This window comes from Panthera uncia, chromosome B1, assembly GCF_023721935.1.
Source record: "Panthera uncia isolate 11264 chromosome B1, Puncia_PCG_1.0, whole genome shotgun sequence".
Classification (NCBI taxonomy): Eukaryota; Metazoa; Chordata; class Mammalia; order Carnivora; family Felidae; genus Panthera; species Panthera uncia.
In genome coordinates, this window is record NC_064811.1 from 15,432,015 (window position 1) to 15,450,712 (window position 18,698).

The window sequence follows — 18,698 nt, forward strand, 5'->3', positions numbered from 1 at the left end:
ATGTTTAAAAAAAAATGGGTCAATTTTCAGAGCACCCACTATGTGTTTGGCATATTGTTAGATGCTGGAAATACAAAAATGAATTAGATTCCCTTGCTTTCAAGGGGATGACAGATAATGACACAAACAATTATCACTCTATGAGACCTGCATTAGACTGAGAGCTTGCACTAGTTCCTGTGAATGCCTTGTAAGGTGATATGGGAAGTGAGGTGCTTTACATTCAAGCAAAGGAGTTGACTCTTAGTTACTATTTCAACCCAATAATGACATTGGTTTTTGCTGGAAGAGGAGTGGGGAGCAGGAGAGTGGTAGCAGTTGCCAGACACACATCACACTAAAGAGACAAGAAGAAAGAAGGAAATTCTCTTTCACAGTGGGGGGAAAAAAATCCAGATTTTCCCCTAAATAAAGGAAACCTTCTGGTTACAATGTGCGTTGCTAGGGATTTATTTTACCCTCCTAAGAGAGTAAAATCACACGGATACATTCAAGCCCTTAGGGTTTTGTGAGCATACTGTAAATCTAAGACGTCAACCGAGACTGGTGTGAAGTGTGTGACTATAAAGAAAGGGTTAAACGGAAGGGGGTGGCTCAGAGATGGGAAGGCTGGCGAGAAGGCTGGAAAACTTGCAAAAACTCTGAACTTTTAAGCTCCCAAAAATACACATGTGTGTGTCTGTGAGCGCGGGCAGATCTATTTCGGTAGATTTTTTTTTTTTTTTAATTTTAAATCACAATCTCTCTGTCTCTGTCTTGCTGCGCTGCAAACACACTGAACAGCCCCTTAGGATCGCGTGGCAAAAGCTGCAGCAAAGGCATTGGCAGCGCTATTTATTTATGAGTCGCGTTCAAAGCCGCCCTCTCCCCATTCCTCCGCTGCGAAAGACCAGCTCAGAGCCTGGGGCACCTCTGGGGCCTGCAGCCGGGGGCAAGGGCCTGGAAACCTCCTTCCTCCGGCAAACTTTGTCGGGGCGTGGGAGCGAAGGCGCGAGCCAGGGCGCGCGGGAACGCGCCGCCCGTCGCCGCCTCCGCCTGGCGCTGGCAGCCGGGGCCTCACCTCTCCCCGGCGAGGTGCGGGCGCCCCGCGCGCAGCCAGTGGGCGGTGCCGGGCGGCGCGGGGCGGGGCCGAGGGGTGGGGGCTCCGCTGGGTATATAAGGCCGGCGCCGGCTTAACTTCTGACTTGGGGTTATTTATTTGGGGAGCGCGCGGACGGCGGAGGCTGGCGGCGGCGGCGGTGGCGGCGGTAGCTGCCGCAGACGGTGGTTAAAGAAGGCGGCGGCGGCGGCAGCGGCGAGTGATGGGAGCGCCGTGGCTCCCGGGCGCAGGCGGGAGCTGCCGAGCTTTCCGGGCACCGCGGGAGTGCTGAAGAGAAAGGGGAGCGTCCGGGGGCCCGAAGCCGGCTCCAGAGGCGCCGGGCGGGTTTTTGTTCGGCTGCGCTCAGCGCCAGGCAGCCCGAGCGAACAACTCCAGTTACAACAACAACCCACCTTCCCGCAGCCGAGCGAGACTAGGGCTGCTGCGTCCGTCCTATTGTTTAGACACTTGCCAGGAGCTCGGGAGCCAGCAGAGCCCCCGAGCCCCCGCTGCCTGTCGCCGCTTTCCCTCTCCGCCACTTCCCTCTCTGGAGAAGGAGGCGCGGATAGCAGCCAGGAGAGGGGAAGGGGCTGGAAGGAGACTGGCTGCTCGGGACTGCGGCCGCCGAGTCAGGTGCAGCACCGGGATCCGGGCGGCGGCGCGACGTCGGCGGGAAGACTCCCACTGTGGCCGTGGGGGACGGGATTCAAAGCCTGGGAAAAGTTCCTGCACTTTGACGAGGAGGAGGGCCCACTTGCGGGCGGCTGTCGGGGGGCGGCCAAGGGGCTGCGCCTGCCCGGGAGTCTGCTCTTGTTTCGTCCACCTTTGCCATCAGGTGTCTGCTGCGGAGCTGCACGCCAGGGGCCGACACACGCGCGCGCACGGGACTGCCATTCAGCTGCCTTCTGGGCTCTCTTCGGGGTAGCCGATCCCACCGGCCAACTGCCACCTCGTCATCCCCCAGTTCTTTCCGGCAGGACCCAAGACGCGAACACCTCCACCTTGGCCTTTGCACACCTTCCGGCCTGCCTGCCAGCCAGCCCCGACCCAATCCTCGGAGGAGCCCTGGTCCTCAACTTGGCCTCTTGGATTTCCTCTGTCGGGGTGGTGACTAGTGGATATTTCTGCCGGCTGCGGCGGCCCCATTGCCCTTTTGTCTTTTTCTGCGTGACCTCGGGGAAGGCCCCGGTGCGGAGCGTCGCCAAGGACGCCAGGAGGGAGGCGGGATTGCCGAGATATCCTTCGGCTAAGTGCATGTGTGTTTGCAAACCGCCCTCGGCTGTCGGGAAACGGCGAGGACGTGTCCCGGCTGCGGAAGAGCCGCAGGCTGTAGGGAGGCCGCTCGAGTGAACCGCGCGGGAGGCACGCAGCGCCGCCCCGCGACCCCCAGGCTGCGCCCCCGCCCCGTGCGCCCCCGCGCGCCATGCCCAGTCGTCCGGCGCGCTCCGCTCCCGGCCCACGGGGCTCTTGCGCCTTCTAGCTTCGGAGAACCCACTTTGATCGAGGCCACCATTTCTATTGAGCACCCCTCTTCTGTCTCATAGCCTCTCCACTGGAATCGGATTTGAAGACTCCTCCGTGGAATCGGAGCACTCCCTTTTCCGCGCATCCGGCCCCTGCATCTTTACGGCCTTTAGGAGCCCCAGCTCTTTTACCGCCAAGTTGATCGTTGAGAGACAGACGACGTGTGACCTTCTCCCCGCAGCTTTGGGGTCTCTTTATAGCCTTGGCCTGGCCGATTGATTGTCAGGACCTAAAGTTGCGCCTTCAGGACCCGAGGAGCGCCTGCCCTGCTGGAGGAGGTTGGAGGGGAAGTGGGAGGCGCGTACCTGTGCCATCTCTACTGCCTTGAATATTATTACTGTTACTTCCAAATTATTTTGTGTACATTTACCCGGACACTCTGGGTTCCTAGCCCTGCGCCAGAGACTGGGCCTCAGACACAGCGCGATTCGCGCGGAACAAGGAGCTAAGGAGGAACCCCCGGCGCCGGCGAGCGAGGAGGCGGCGGGGGAAGATGCGCGGCGTCGGCTGGCAAACGCTATCCCTGTCGCTGGGGTTAGTGCTGGCGATTCTGAACGAGGTGGCGCCGCAGGCGTGCCCGGCGCAGTGCTCCTGCTCGGGCAGCACGGTGGACTGTCACGGGCTGGCGCTGCGTAGCGTGCCCAGGAATATCCCCCGAAACACCGAGAGACTGTGAGTACGGGATCTTCACCCCCCGCCCCCGCCACACACACACTGGGTCGCGCATCCCCTTCATCGAGACTGGAGGGATCAAGCCGCACAGGGACCTGTGCCTGGGTAGCTCTCCTGCACGCTCATCCTGGGCTTGAACTCCCTGGGAGGGCGAAGGACAGGAGGGCGCTACTCAGGGAGGGGCCGCTGCCCTAGGAGGGGCGGGCCGGCTGGCAGTTGCGCTTGGTCCTTTCCTCCCGCTTTCGTCCAGCCAGTTCCATCCCTGAGCAGGCGACTTCTCTCGGGCTTGGGGAGCCGCTAACGTGGGGACAAGTAGTGGAGGATGCCCGGGGCGAAGGAGACGCGACTTTGTTCCTCAGACTCTGTAAACGGAGTCACCTTGCGGTGGCCAACACTGGCGGGGTGGTTTCAGGACCGAATCCCAGCGTTTGTCGCCGCGGGGCGGCGCGGGAGGGGGGTGCGGGGGGCGGTTGGCGGAAGGACTCAGAGGGGAGAAACCTCCGCTCCGCGGCTCAGTGTCTCCCTCCTGGGGACGGAGGGGTGGGGAGAAGGGGTCGTGGGGCGGCTGGGTCCGCCCCGGGGGCGCTCTTCTGCAGGCCTCAGAGGGAAGGATGCCCCAGGACCGAGGCGGCTCTCTCGGCCGCCGCACGCCGCCCCCGCGACTCTTTCCCCCGCCCCCCACGTCCCCAGCGAGGAGGCGGCGGCGGCGGGCCCCAGGAGACCTGTCCCAGTGGGTGACTGAAGAGGAGGACCGTTTCCCAACGTCTAGGCGAAGTTAGGGCTGGCTCTCCAACCCGAACCGGCCGAGCAGGGTGCTGACTGCTACGGCGACCCCGCAGCCCTCCGTTGCCCCCTCCGGCCCTTCCCGCTGAGCCCCGGATCACCCCCGTGCACCTTTCTGGCAGTTTCTGCGCCCATTCACGTGGCCGCAGTTCTCCTTCCTTCCCTTCTTCGCGCTCTGCTGCCCTCAGACATCCCCGCCTCCCTGTCTCTGCGAATCTCTAATGAAGAAGTATCTCAGACCCGGTGTTGACGGCCCACGCGCTCCTGGTGGGGCACTTCCCGAGTTCAGGGAAGCGGAGCATGGAGGCCATTCCCTTTGTGAACGCCGAGGCCGCCGCCCCGCGCTGCCCGAGCGCCCTGGGCGCTCTCCCCTCGCCGTTGCGCGTGGGCCCGGGTGCGCGGCGCGAGGGCGGCGGGGGCCAGCGCGCCGGACTCTGCTGCCGCGGCTTCTGCGCCCCCGGAGCTGTGAGGGTTGCGGGCCGCGCGGGGGACCCGCTGGGACCCGCGCCGCCCGCCGCGCGTCGAGTCGCTCTTCTTATCTAACTCATTTGCCTCGCCCTCAGCTTAAAGGCCGGAATTGAGCCCTTTCTTCCTCTGCAAATGGCTCCCCCACCCCCAGCCTCACTGGCCTGCCCCCCACTTCTCCCTCCTTCCCAGGCCCGAAGCGCTGGGCTAGTTGGGGCCCGACCGAGGGTGTCTTGTCAAAATGTGATCTACCACATTTGTCTGGGATGGCGGTTGGGGGGGGGGGGGGTAAGGATTCATGTTCCGTCAAATAGCCCGTAAAAGACCCCAACAGTTGTAGGAACAACTTGGTGCTACTTTGCTCGGCATGGAGCGTTGGGTTGGGGAGAGAGCCCTGCAGAATTCTGTGTTAGCGCTTGTCACTGCATGCTATCCAGAACAGTTTAAAGTTGAGACATTAACATGTCTTACTCAACAAAAAGGGAGTGCACTTAGAACAAAATAGTAATTTGAGTTTCAGGTCCTTGGGGCGGGGGGGGGGGGGGGGGGGGGGGGGGGGCGGAGAGGGGTCAGTAAAGTTTTCAGAAAACAGTTTGCTCAGTGCTGGCTTATAGGACTCTACCATTGACAAAATAAGCGCTTTAAATGCAAATTTCAAACACGATGTTTTCAAGTCAGAGGTAAGAGAAAACTTACTTCCGTGAAGGACAACATGCAAACCGCAGCAAAGCCTGGTTTTACTTGAAATGATTAGAACCAGGGCAAGTTTAGATCTTGACCTAAGATGCCAGAAAAGGGGGTGGTGACTGGAAGGAAACGTGGTGCTGAAATCCGAACAAAAATGTGAGGGCCTGAATCTATTTCCATTATTGCCCCCGCCAGTAGTTTTCACTTTACAGTCTCAGCGGGGTTCCCTGAGCTGCAAATGAAGAGTTTAGTTTTCCTACAAACATAGAATTGTTGGAAGGTAAATGCCTCTAAATGCAAGTCTTTGAAGTGGAGTTCTTTTGATGGCACTCTAACGTTTTTTTCCTTTGCCTTAGGAAGTTTAGCCACCATGCCACCTAAGGACAGGGTTCTGAATTTTAGAAATTTCTTTCTGAGTAGTATTAGAAAAGTGTTCCACTTAAGCGCCTGAAGGGAACTTTTGGGGGGCGTGCCTAACAATAATAGTCAAATAGCAGAATACCTGTGAAATTAATAGACACATCCTTATAAAACCAAAAATTGAAAGCACTTCCATTCACACACAAAAGAGGACTTTTCGTGATAACATAATCACTTCATGTTCTTGTCAGATGCCAGTAAGCATGGACTTTGTAAACTTGTTAAGAATCATTAGGAAAAAAAAAAAAAACTTTCAAAGGTTACTACTCCATTCTTTCATTTACTTTGTAACTTACTTTAGTAATTGGAACTGATCTTTCATCTTAAAGTTTTATTTACTTTTTATTTTTTCTTTAACTAGATCTTGATAGAAATAAAGTGGAACTTTCATTTTCTTGTTTTCTCTTAGGGATTTGAATGGAAATAACATCACACGGATTACCAAGACAGATTTTGCTGGTCTTAGACACTTAAGAGTTCTGTAAGTATGTTGTTCTGTATTTTGAAACATTTTCTTTTGTTCTTGAGGCTGTATATTTTGTATTGTTACTGGTCTCACTTTGAAAAACTGTCCCAATGACAGAAACATAAAATTTTAAAAGGTCTTGGTTTCCTTTCTTTTTTTGTTTATCAATGTATTATAGCTTTTAATGAAAATGTAGGCTTTTATTTTAAGGTTGGATGCTTGCCATTGAAACAATATTATAGAAATGACCTCAAATGTTTGCTATACCATACCCTAAGTGCCTCATGCATATAAAAGTGTAGAATAATTGCTTCCACAATATGAATAAGTAATGTGAGACATTTGATACACTTTTAGGATTTGAGATTAACTAGAAAGAATTTAAGTGGGTCTGCATTTTATTATTACTAATATAGAAGACCTTTTTTTAGCAAACAGCACTGAGATATGATTCCTAACATTAAAATCAAGCAATCCAACTCTTCACAGTTTTTGATGGGAAGTGTTTATAAAAATATTGCTGGTCATATTTTGAATTGTTGTATTTCACATCTCTTGTAGTTTTTATAATATAGTTGCGTTATGATTACTTCTTTAATTAGTGGGTTAAATATATTGTGAGGGAGCCATCATGTGAGATTCAGTGTAATGTAAAACTGTTTTTACCCACAGATTTGTAAATATATACATTGCAATGAACATATACGTTTGATCATTGTGTTGAGTGTTTATCTTTTAAAAGACACATTTTGGCTATTATGAAATCATCCGATTTCCAGTGTATATCCATAAGTGAATTAAAGTATGCGTATGGTGACATACTGTATATGGATTCTTTCAGTGAAGAGCTCACTCCAAAATCAGTTTACCAAAAACAGCCATCAAAACTGCCGTGTCATGGGTTGCTCTTCAGGGTAAACTCCAGTTGGAGTTTCACAGTTTTGACTAGTAACTTTTACTAGTATGTTAGTATTTTCTGTGAAAGTTTTGTGCTGTGGATGCCCTCGGCCCTCTGTGATTTCTCTCAGATATACCATCCTTAAATTTCATATGAAATCTCAAACCAGAGCATTGTTTAATTTTATAAAGGGAAGGAGGTTATGAGTGTCTCAGTGGCTGAACTGAAACTTGCTTATTAGATGGGGAGTGGTAACATTAAGACCCTGTTATACTTTGCATTTCAGTCAGCTTATGGAGAATAAGATTAGCACCATTGAAAGAGGAGCATTCCAGGATCTTAAAGAACTGGAGAGACTGTAAGTATTTTTAATTCCAAAGTTATGACGACATAACTGTATTTTTTTAAAAAAATCCTTGAATTTCAAGGGCCATGTCTTCAACTTTGTGTCTTAATCTTTGAAAGTTTTACAGAAATACAAGGTCGAATAAGTGGTTTTCAGGCTAATTTACAATTGCAAATTGTGGGATTTTGCATAAATAGTACTAACTTTTAATAAAGATTAAAAAAAAAAAAACAGACTTCTTTCCTGAGACATTGATTTCCTTGAATAACCATTGCTTTGGTACTTAGAGAGGTACATGTTTTCCTTGTTGTCCATCTAGTTTGTTTTATTTGCTTTTATAGGAAGAAAGGTGGTTATTTGATTTGCATTTATAATATGTTATGGAAAAGAAAAGTTTTGCTAGCTGTTATTTTAATTTTCATGCTGTTGCTTTGTGTGTCACCGGTGACACTTGAGAACATGTTTTAGATTCTCAGTGGTGCAAATTTGCTTTTTGATACTTATCACTTATGGTGAACATTGTTAGTAATAGCTATTCACAACTTCTTTTCATTATTTTATAGTAGCTTTTTAAATATTTCTCCTGGAAAAAGAATGTAAAGATTAGGAGAAATGGAAGCAAGAATTATAGTATCAAAGCATGTTTATTTTAAGATTTTTTTCCCCCCAAGAAGGCCATGTGGACTTCAGAGTTTAAAATATATTTTATATTTTCAGACACAAAATCTTATGCATTGATATATACTACTTGAGGGCCGTTATTAATTTATATCTACAGAGTACGAAATATCTGTCTGAAATAATTAAGATAAATTACACACTATATAATTTGAGGTATGAATTCCATGTCACATATGTTTTGATAACTCAAGTTTAGTAAGTTTGCATTTTAAGGGCATGTAACAGCTCTATTAAACATAGCAACAATTTCCATGCCTGCTTTAATAGGCACTTTAGGTAAAAATAAAAATTTTATTTAAAATAATGAAATATAAAGTTAATTTTAGGCATAGCACTTATTCAGATTCACTGGGCCCAAGGGCAGAAGTTAATTCTGTGTGATTTTAAGTAGACAAAAATGGCTTGTCAATTTCCAAGATATTTGTAAATATATAGGCATCATTTTTATCACCGCAAGTAAAATTAAACCCTGGGATGTCTATCTTATTGTAATATTTTGTCCATGATATATATTCCAAAATAGGGAATATAACTAAAATAAATTTAAAATCACTACTTTGAGCTAGTTTTCAGAGAGAAATAAAAACGAGGTAAACATTTAGTTAAGTTCATTACGAAGTTCATAAGTTCATAACCTATCTCTTGGTATATAAAGATACTCTGAAAGTATTCTTTGATCTCCTTCGTGGGCTTTGTGAATAGTTAATTCCTAGTGAGTATCTTGTAAAGGTATTTTTAATTCATCCATTTAAAAAGTATCAATGTAATTTAAATATTTGGTGAGATGAATAGAGAATTTTAAATTATAATTCAAGTGTTAACACTTTTTTCATGAATAATTTTTAACTATCATACAGAAACATATATTTTGATCCTTAACCAGCATCCAGTTGAAGGAATTTCGATGACTTTTCACGCAGTCTCAGTTAGGTTATATTGTCGTTCTAAATATCTTCAGAAATGCTAGAACAAACCAAACCTTTTCGTTGTTTTTCAAGCCACTTCGAATATCACTTGAACAAATTCACTTTTTTCTAGAAATTATTAACCAGTTGCCTTATGATCTGAAATTTGTTTAGAGTTGTAAGTAGGTACTAGTTTTTCGCTTTTACTTCCCCTGAGAATGTCACTTCATCTCAGAACAATTTTGTATTCCACTAAGATGCAGTCAGATGTTTCAGAGTGGGAGGAAGATTTGTAATTTTGAATGAAACTAATATATATGCAGGACTTCTTTAAATCACCCCAGCTGTTGGCGGAGAGCAAATATTTCATATTTGTGAGGAAAAGCTGAGAAAATTCCTTTTGTTTACAACTGCCAAGTCCTTCTGATGGAAGCACATTGCTATCTGACAGCCAATTCATCTCCTTGGGACTCTGGAATTCAAAACCATTTCTTAGGAACATTGTGGATACACTTTTCAAATATTTATTTTTTTAAATACGTTAAATGGCAAGGCGATTTTGCCGAAGAATGCATTCAAGTTATCATGAAATAAACTATTATAGATTTTGTTCAGTATATTATTTAAAAAATACAAATAAAAAAAGCTAACCAGAGGGGTCCATAAACAAGTTACTATGGCCGATGGGATATATTCTTATTTTAGTAGGTGGTGACAACATCTCAAAAACTGCCTTTTTTCCCCTATGAAGTTTCAAGAAACATTGTAAGAAACTGGAAGTACATCAATGAATTAACTTTTAACTAATTATATGTTGTGTGAACTTATATTGTTTTTAGCAATATAGATGTGAATTTTTCCATTCAAATTCTAAGGAAGAAAAAGTTATAAATGCAGGTTTATGTTATAAATGCCATTCATATAGTATTCACAGTAGCTTAATTTTCATTTTTTTGTGTGAAGAACAAAAAATAAAAATGTTAATTTTATTTGTGTGCCATATATGGTTCTAAACTTTTTTCATTTTAGAATGATAAAATTAAAACAATTCCAAAAGGCTATCTTGTGAACATTTAAAAATTACAAGTTTTTCCTTTTTGTTTTATGTTGGTAGAGTTTTAACTTGATCTAGAGAAAGAAGACAAATCTGAAAACAGGAGATAAGATCTGTGCCCTTCTAGAAATACAACTCTTAATCTGTAAGAAACAGTCATGTTATTAGGGTGAATTTGATTTTAGCATAGAGAAAGTCATCATTTGTGAATCCAAGCATTATAGCTACAAAAAGAAAGGTTGTTTTGCACTTCAAAGAATCAATAAATACAAGGTTATATCAGTCAAAAGTCAAGAAATAAATGGATATTAAAAACCTTCCTCCTTCCACACGCCCTCCCTCCCTCCTTTCTGTTGTATGGAAAATAACATCAGATAATATGATCATCATCAGAATGTGGTTATGAATCACTATAAAAGGAGTATGTTTTAATCATGGTTACACACCATGACCACACGTTACTTCCTGTCTTGACAGTTTCCTCCCATACTTTCAGACCTCACATGTGTAGTGGCAGATTTCCATGTTCTGTGTTGCCAGTAGTTCTTGTTATCTGGGAATGGAAGGAAACCGTGAGAAATGTGCCTCATGTAGATTGTATTAGGAGGTCTCCTGTTTGTTTAGCTGAGGTGTTCGACCAAAATCTAATGTAGTTAAGTGACTAGTTAATTCAATGGAAACTAATTAATGCAAAGCAAACTACAAATAAGCTACAAGAATCGGAACATGTATGACATACACATTTTTATGATTCCCAGAAGATACCTGTGCATATCTGCGATAGTCTCCATGCAAAATTGTTGATTCAAAGTGATTCTTCGCTGGTGCATCAGGCCTTTGAGGGTCAAAAAAAATCATATTGGGGCCCCAAACTTTTGTGGGCTGGTGTAAAATTCTGTTGTTCACTTCTAGTTTATGGGATTATAGTGCAGTCATTAAAGTTCTATTTTATGACCTTTTAAGGAGACCCAGGCCACTTCAGTTTCCACTAGTCAAAATTTATGCATTTACAGGTTCCTTCCTAATGGGAAAGCAAGAGTATGAGAAAGTTTTGATATTGTTTGGGTTGTCAAAAAAATGTTAGGACATGAAGTCCTAAATGCAATGAAATGCTTATATGCAAAATAAAAGCCTGATATTCCTAGATTATGTTAATGAAAACCAATAGAAAATCTTGGAGTATTAGGCTTTGCATTAACTTACAATCATCTTGTACCCTTGCAATAAGGAAATTGCAGGAATGATAAAGGCAAGGTTTTGGACTGTTTTTCTTTTCATACTAGTAACATGTGAATGTGTTCATTTAAAACAAGTATTGCTTTAAACTCTCCAAGTTTTACTATCATTGGATTGGAAATTATATTTTTCCTACTAACTTTGTAATTTGATATGCTGTTTTTTTTTGTTTTGTTTGTTTTTTGTTTTGTTTTGTTTTTGCTTAAAAAATGAGTCCTGAAGTATTATAACGAAACCATGCAGGGAATACTGGAAAATAAACCTGTACCCGTAGACATTTTCAAGTTTCTATACAGCCAATATAAAGAAGATACTCATTTTAATTTAGACAAGTCTAAATCCCTTTACAATGGAACCTAAATTTGACCAAACACTGCACTCTCAAGAGAGAATATCTAAAGGACACATTAATATTTTATTTAAGGTGGTGCTGAATTAGTTCTCCCACGTGCACACCCCATTCCTAAGCACATGACAGCCAGTGTGAGGCTGAGGAATTATGGTGCTCTAGGATTTCTGTTGTAGGTCTCTACACATGAGTTCAAGTAGAGAATATGTTGTGGAACAGGTCTGAAGGAAGCACCACTTATCCCCCGTTCATCAAGAATGTGGAGAATCCCTCTTCTGACTAATCCTACAAATTTACAGGCAACACATAACATAGTGCTTTTCTTAAAGTAGGGCAAACCAACAGTTCTAATTGCCTTGGAAAAGAATGCAAGCTCATCTCAAAAGAATTGTTCTCTGGCTTCTTTATACTACCAACTTTAAAATCAAGGCAGTTATTTTCCTAGGAAATAAAGTGTGTCTTCAAAGAACATGTCAAACTTGCTAACAGAGGTTGAGTATATGCCCTGCATGAGATAAAAATGCTATCGATGATCAAGTGTGTATCACTTTATCTGTGATATCTGTTCAATGTGAATTATTCCCACTTGTTTATAAGCGATATTGGACTATTTTCATTTATGTATACTGACTGATCACGTGAGGCTTTAATGCATGTGCTAAACTATTGAAAGTTTAGCGGAACATTGAATGCATCCAAAAGGGTTTCTCATGCAACATTTTTTATGGGCCTTGAAGTTGAAGGGTGGTGAGAAGGCCTGTTTGCTCTTTGTGGACCGTTTTATACATTCTGAAGCAGCAAGGCTGTTTATTTTTCCCACATCTGTTTTGGGCTCATCCTTTGTGACAGTGTTTGCTGGATGCTGTGTCCTTTATACCTCCCTGAAATGAGTAGTTTAGTTTGCACTGTTACAATGTATTTGCGGAAGCAGTGAATGTCAGATATTTTACATTGAATTCTGTCTTTCATTCCTGTTGGATCCCTTTCTGCTTGAATTATGCCCGCTAGATGGAATTTCACAACTTTGCATGCAATTAGAGACTTTTCCGCGTGGACTTTCATAAAGACTGCACTTACCTTTTTTTTCAGAGCAATTTATATCTGCGGGACTGGAGGGAATATTGGGGAAAATGCTTTCAGAATGACAGTTTGGTAACAACAGGGGTGATTTGGTACTGACGTAATGGGAATATTACTTTAAGAGAACATTTACAAAAAAATGTTTGACTGTCGTCTGCCGTGTTCATCCACTTTGGATGCAGGTGGGTAGCTCTGGAGCTCCTCACGTGTGTGCTGCTCTTCGAGCTTCTGGCAGTGAGCGCAGGGTGCAAAGAACAGACTCCCCTCTGCGTAGGCACTTTGTAGTTTTGTTTTCTGTTGCCTGTTCTATAGAATGCAGCAAACATTCATTGGTTGTACTGTCGTTTATGCTTTCTAAACAGACACAAACTCTTATACCCCCTTTTAAAATCAGAAACGTTAGATAAGAGTGACACCAGAAAACTCTTCCTTTCAATTAGCAATAGTCACGCCTTGGGTAACTCTCATTTGTCTGTTATCCTCTTATTGTGCAAAACTGGGAAACCTTTGGTTTGAGTTCCACTGGGAGATATTGATCAGATTGCTTCATCTTTCAAAACCTCAGTTTCCTCGTCTTTGGAACAGAGATAATTATTGTCTTGCATGCTGGCAGTACATGGTCTAAATAAAATAATGCACACATAGTTTCACAAAACGCTTGTCACATGGTTAGTATTTAAGGAACTCTTATCATGATTTTCAACATTTCTCCTGTTTTTCAAAAGCTCAGTTTAGGCATTATTTTATTGAGCTAATAAAATGTATACATAATAAATTTGACTTTTGTACATTCACATTTTATTACCGGTTTTATTCTGGTTTTCTTATTATGGCATATGGCAATAGAAGAGATGGAAAGAATGTATAAAAATACCTTCAAGTTTTGTTTCAGAGTATTTCTCATTGCTCTGGATATATAAAGAAATGCCAAGAAGTACGGGGAATGAAGTGGAAGCAACATTTTTACTCATAAGTTTGATTTATCCATCGAAGTAATACACAAATGTTAAAATCTTTGCCTTAAAAAAAGTTAGAATAAAAACATTTTAAGAATAAGTAGAAATTTACCTGAAAAGAAAGCATTAGAATAAAAACATTTTAAGAATGAGTAGAAATTTACCTGAAAAGAAGACATTTTTGTACGAAAAACAGGAGATTATACATGATAAGCTTGTTAAGGCAGCATTTATAGAATGCTTGTTCTAGACCAAGCACATTGCTAAAGTACCTTATATTTACAACAGCCGGTAGATACGAGACATATATTTTCCATTGGCTTTGGTAAAATTCTTTTCATTTTACACTTTGAATTGGGATGGAGGTTGCAAATATTCACTGGTAAAAGTTGAAAAAATAAGAGGCTGTCACTTTTACCAATGGACAAGACATAGAAACAGTTGACAGATCATAATTTGAAGCAGTGCTTGTCAATAGTGCTCAGGCTGCCCTTCAAATTGAGGTTGTTAAGAATAAGCATTTCAGAGACCAGTGGTGTTTTGTGTGATACAGAAAGATCATTCACCCCACTGAAGGTCACGCTCAAAACTAGCAGTAACACAGAGGAAGCAGTTACTGGGATCCCTCTCATCTTTGCCCTAAGGAAAAGTGTCTTTGAGACGCACTTTGCACACCTTTCTGGAATCATGCATTACCATCCCGAGAATCTCAATCAGCCCAGAGATCCTGTGGGCAGATTCTATCTAGCTGGTAGCACAGGAGCTGGGTATAATGAATCTTCAACACAATTGTCCTTGTTCTGAACAATAGGTAATTGACCACCTGGTCTGCTTAATGGAGCCAATTTATGCTGGCTCCCATAAATCCTCCTGTGAGATACATTTCATTCACTACATGTTGTTTTCCTGTTCTGGGACCATCAGATTTTAGCTTCTTTAACTCATTTGCATTAGCATCAGCATTATGGCAGTATCCTTTTCAAGCTGCTAAGAAGTATTCTGTGTTCTACTCCAGCCCTGTTTAGAAATTGTTGTGCACCTTAATGGCCTTTAAAGTAATTCTGGATTTAAAAAAATCCTTTTAAAGGGTTAATTTCTGGTCGTTTTACAGGAAATCCCCACTTTCAAGTTTTTCCTTTAATTGAGTATTTTGAAAGAGTTTCACCTTTTATTTTAATGTTTGTATTTCCATTCATTCTTAGCACTGATTCAAGAAAGAACAGGAACAAAAAGTGTACTGGTAGTCTTTTATGTTTTTTTTTTTTAAGTTTATTTGTTTATTTTGACAGAGACAGAGACAGCACAAATGGGGGCAGGGCAGAGAGAGAGGGAGAGAGAGAGAATCCCAAGCAGAATCTGCACTGTCAGCACAGAACCTGACGTGGGGGTCGAACTGACAAACTGCGAGATCGTGACTTGAGCCGAAAGCAAGAGTTGGATGCTTAACTGACTGAGCCACCCAGGTGCCCCATGATATTCTTTTAGAGGGAAAAAGCATAATACTGTTTTTCTATGCATGTTATCACATCATTTATTATCTGCCTTTCTACTATATTACCTTGTCTTATGCATATGGTTGATTTAGACAATATTAAGACCATTCACAGTAATTTTCATGAAAAGATGATGAACTACCTGGATTCAGAGAAAACTATACATATTTTCATTTTTCTCTCAACCTTAGGCATTTTGAACAGATCTTTAATTCAGTGAGCTGAGTATAGAGTTTTTTTTGTTTCGTTTTTTTTTTTTTTTAATACTGGAATATTTTATTTTATTTTTAAATTTTTTTTAAACTTTTTTTTAATTTATTTTTGAGACAGAGAGAGACAGAGCATGAACTGGGGAGGAGCAGATAGAGAGGGAGACACAGAATCTGAAACAGGCTCCAGGCTCTGAGCTGTCAGCACAGAGCCCGACGCGGGGCTCGAACTCACGGACCATGAGATCATGACCTGAGCCAAAGTCGGACGCCCAACCGACTAAGCCACCCAGACGCCCCATGTTTTGTTTTGTTTTAATGATGTTTTATTTTCAGTTGTTTCATTCATAGATATTAAAGAAATGGGCTCTATAAAGCTATGTTTTTCCCAAGGAAAGATTGATGAGAAGTGAAATTTCAGTATTACATTATTTTTAATTAATGTTTAGAAATATTTAGACTGCGTCTCTTTGAGAGAAATGTTTCAGATGATAGGTTCTGGCATCACCCTACCTGAATTCAGGTTTTAGCTCCACTTTCTATGAGCTGTGTACCCTTCTCCAGAACAACAGTAACCATAGTATCTACTGTTGGGGTTGTTCTGAAAAATGAAGGAGATAATTCATGTAAACCTCTCAGAACAGTGATCATCATGTAGTAAGCTTAGTTATGCTTATGTTAGCTATCGCTTTTGGAGTGAATTAGGAATGGCTGGGAATATGAAAGTAATAATTAAGAAAAAGAAAAAGACACTACTTTGAGTGCCTGGATGGCTCAGTTAGTTAAGTGCCTGATGTGATTTCAGCTCAGGTCATTGTCTCAAAATTGATGAGATCACACCCTGCATTGTGGAATCAATGCTGACATTTCCGATCCTGCTTGGGATTCTCTCTCTCTTTCTCTGCCCTTCTCTCTCTCTCTCTGGTTCTGGCTCTCTCTCTATGTCTCAAAATAAATAAACATTAAAAAAAAAAAAAAAAAAGCACTGCCTGCACCCAATCTGAAATATCTTCTTTCTCACAATATCTGATTTTATTTAAACATATCAAATTCCTTCTAACTTCTAGATGATGTTGAGTATGGCAGTGGGAGAGAGGTTGATGGGAGGGGAAGGACGTAATTGCTTTATAGGGCACATGAAAGCAAGGTTGGTGGTGGGGCTTTGGTTAGTTGGAAAGTGGCATAAAAACTAAGACAGGATCCTCAGGAAGCATCCCAGGGGAATAGTTGGCCGAATATAAAATGCATATGCTAGAGCGTTGCTGGAGTATATCAAAATGCAAAAAGACAAGTGTGTTCTCATTTAGCATTTCCTAAAAACCCACTGAGTGCCAAAGAGGAAGGGAAAGAATACAAAGATGTGGTCTTTGTACTCGAAGAGCTTACAGCCTACTGGGAAACAGACCGGTATGTGATGAAATACAACGTCAAGGACTCTTATTTATTAAATGCCATGAGGGTATGGGGACACAGACAAGGGAGGAACTACCTCTCTGTAGGGGAATCAGGGAAGCTTCACAGAAGTTGTAAGAAAGTACCCTCAGAATAGGGAAAGCTCTCCAAACAGCTGGAGCTTTGCAGGGACCGGAGGCTTGAAGGAGCATACTGGTTATGGCCGGTGAATCCTGGAGGATGTTTATTAGTCCAGTGGTTTGGATGAGATTGCCATAGCCCATCTCTGCCATTTTAGAAATGGAGATTGTCTCCTTGAATAATGGGAGTCTTTCCAAGAGCGGTTGCTTCCCTAGAAAAATTCTAATTGCCACTATTGTGAATATTTGTTGTCTGTTTCTTGAGAGAAAAATATAACAAGGTCATAGTTAAGTTTTATTTTATGAAAATTGTATAATAGTAGACTCTGGAAGTCATCCTCCCTCAGAAATACTCCTTCCTTTCTCCATTCCCAGCAGACAAAAATAAATAAGTAAAAGCTTTTGGTTTCACTTTAAATTTAACCTTGTTATATGCTTTATTTATAAAAATTAGCGTAAGTGGAAAGAAATTCCACCCTTTCACCACTAATTTTACCATTTTCCCCCTAATCGTCTTGGCATACTTTTTTATAAGTGTGCGTTTTATTAAGTGCCTAGAATGTTTCTGTAGATAATCAACTTCTTCATAATGTGAGTTTATGTAACAAAAGTTACAGTCTTTATCATTACCTCATGGCATTTTGGAGTTTGAAGAAGTTCTGAAGTTCAGCTGGTACAATTTTTCACCTAATGCGGGAGTTCTTTTGATTATGTCCTTTGCAGGAAAAAAAAAAAATACACACTGCCTATGCTTGGATAAAAGTGGAATCAGAAGTTGAGTTTCTCAAGGCAGATCATTCCATTTCTTCTAATTCTTGGAAATTCACTAATTCTTAGAAAGGTCTTCCTTATAATATACTCTCTTAAGAAATGTATTCACTAGTGCCAGTTCTGCCCTCTGGAGATTAAATATAATTTTGCTGCTACCAGATGGCCATTTAAATATGTCAAGATTGGGGCGCCTGGGTGGCTCAGTCGGTTAAGCGTCCGACTTCAGCTCAGGTCATGATCTCACAGTTGGTGAGTTCAAGCCCCGCGTCGGGCTCTGTGCTGATAGCTCAGAGCCTGGAGCCTGTTTCAGATTCTGTGTCTCCCTCTCTCTCTGCCCCTCCCCTGCTCATGCTCTGTCTCTCTCTGTCTCAAAAATAAGTCAAGATTGGCATGCTTTCTTTTCCTGTCCTTTGGACATTTATATTTAATACTCAAGTTTCTTCAAAGTGTCGTTAGTTTTCTGGACCTCCTTACTCTCCTGTAGGGCAATAGAAATTTATAAATCTTTTTTTTTTGCAACTTGTAAATCATTTAAATGTACATTTTGCATCAGCTTATCATGTAATTTAAATTTGGGAAAAGCAGGAGTGCCTGGGTGGCTCAGTCAGTTGAGTGTCCGACTTCGGCTCCGGTCATGACCTCACGGTTTGTGAGTTCGAGCCCCGCATCAGGCCCTGTGCTGACAGCTCAGAGCTTGGAGCCTGCTTCGGATTGTGTGTCTCCCTCTCTCTCTGCTGCCTCCTCTGCTCATGCTCTGTCTCTCCTTCTCTCAAAAATAAATAAACATTTAAAAACAATTTTAAAAATAAATTTGGGAAAAGCAGAGATGTGAACATTTATTTTTACTGAAACATTAACGTGTCCATGTGAGATGAATGGGATTGAGATCCTAGTACATCAGCATCAGGATCTACCTAGCCTTCAGGAAGTGTGCACAGTCCAGAAGAACTTAGTTACACAGCATCAGGGCTTAATTGAGTTAGAGTTGCAGTCAAATTTTTTTCTAAACTCTAAAGTTACATTCATATCAGGTAAACATGTAAAAAAGCACGATCTAAACATTTTTAGCCACTCCTATTCTGTTTCAGCCTTA

General features: G+C 42.8%; 1 protein-coding gene across 2 annotated transcripts in view; it reads left to right on the plus strand.

The window, feature by feature from the left end:
• The first annotated feature begins 2,466 nt into the window (after window positions 1-2,466).
• SLIT2 (slit guidance ligand 2) overlaps window positions 2,467-18,698 on the plus strand; it is a 373,985-nt gene continuing 357,753 nt past the window's right edge. For both annotated transcript variants that reach the window (XM_049630375.1, XM_049630377.1), the window contains exons 1-3: window positions 2,467-3,274; window positions 6,039-6,110; window positions 7,280-7,351. In XM_049630375.1, the coding sequence (XP_049486332.1) occupies window positions 3,096-3,274; window positions 6,039-6,110; window positions 7,280-7,351 (323 nt within the window). In that variant the 5' untranslated portion in view covers window positions 2,467-3,095. The remainder of the gene's footprint in view (window positions 3,275-6,038; window positions 6,111-7,279; window positions 7,352-18,698) is intronic.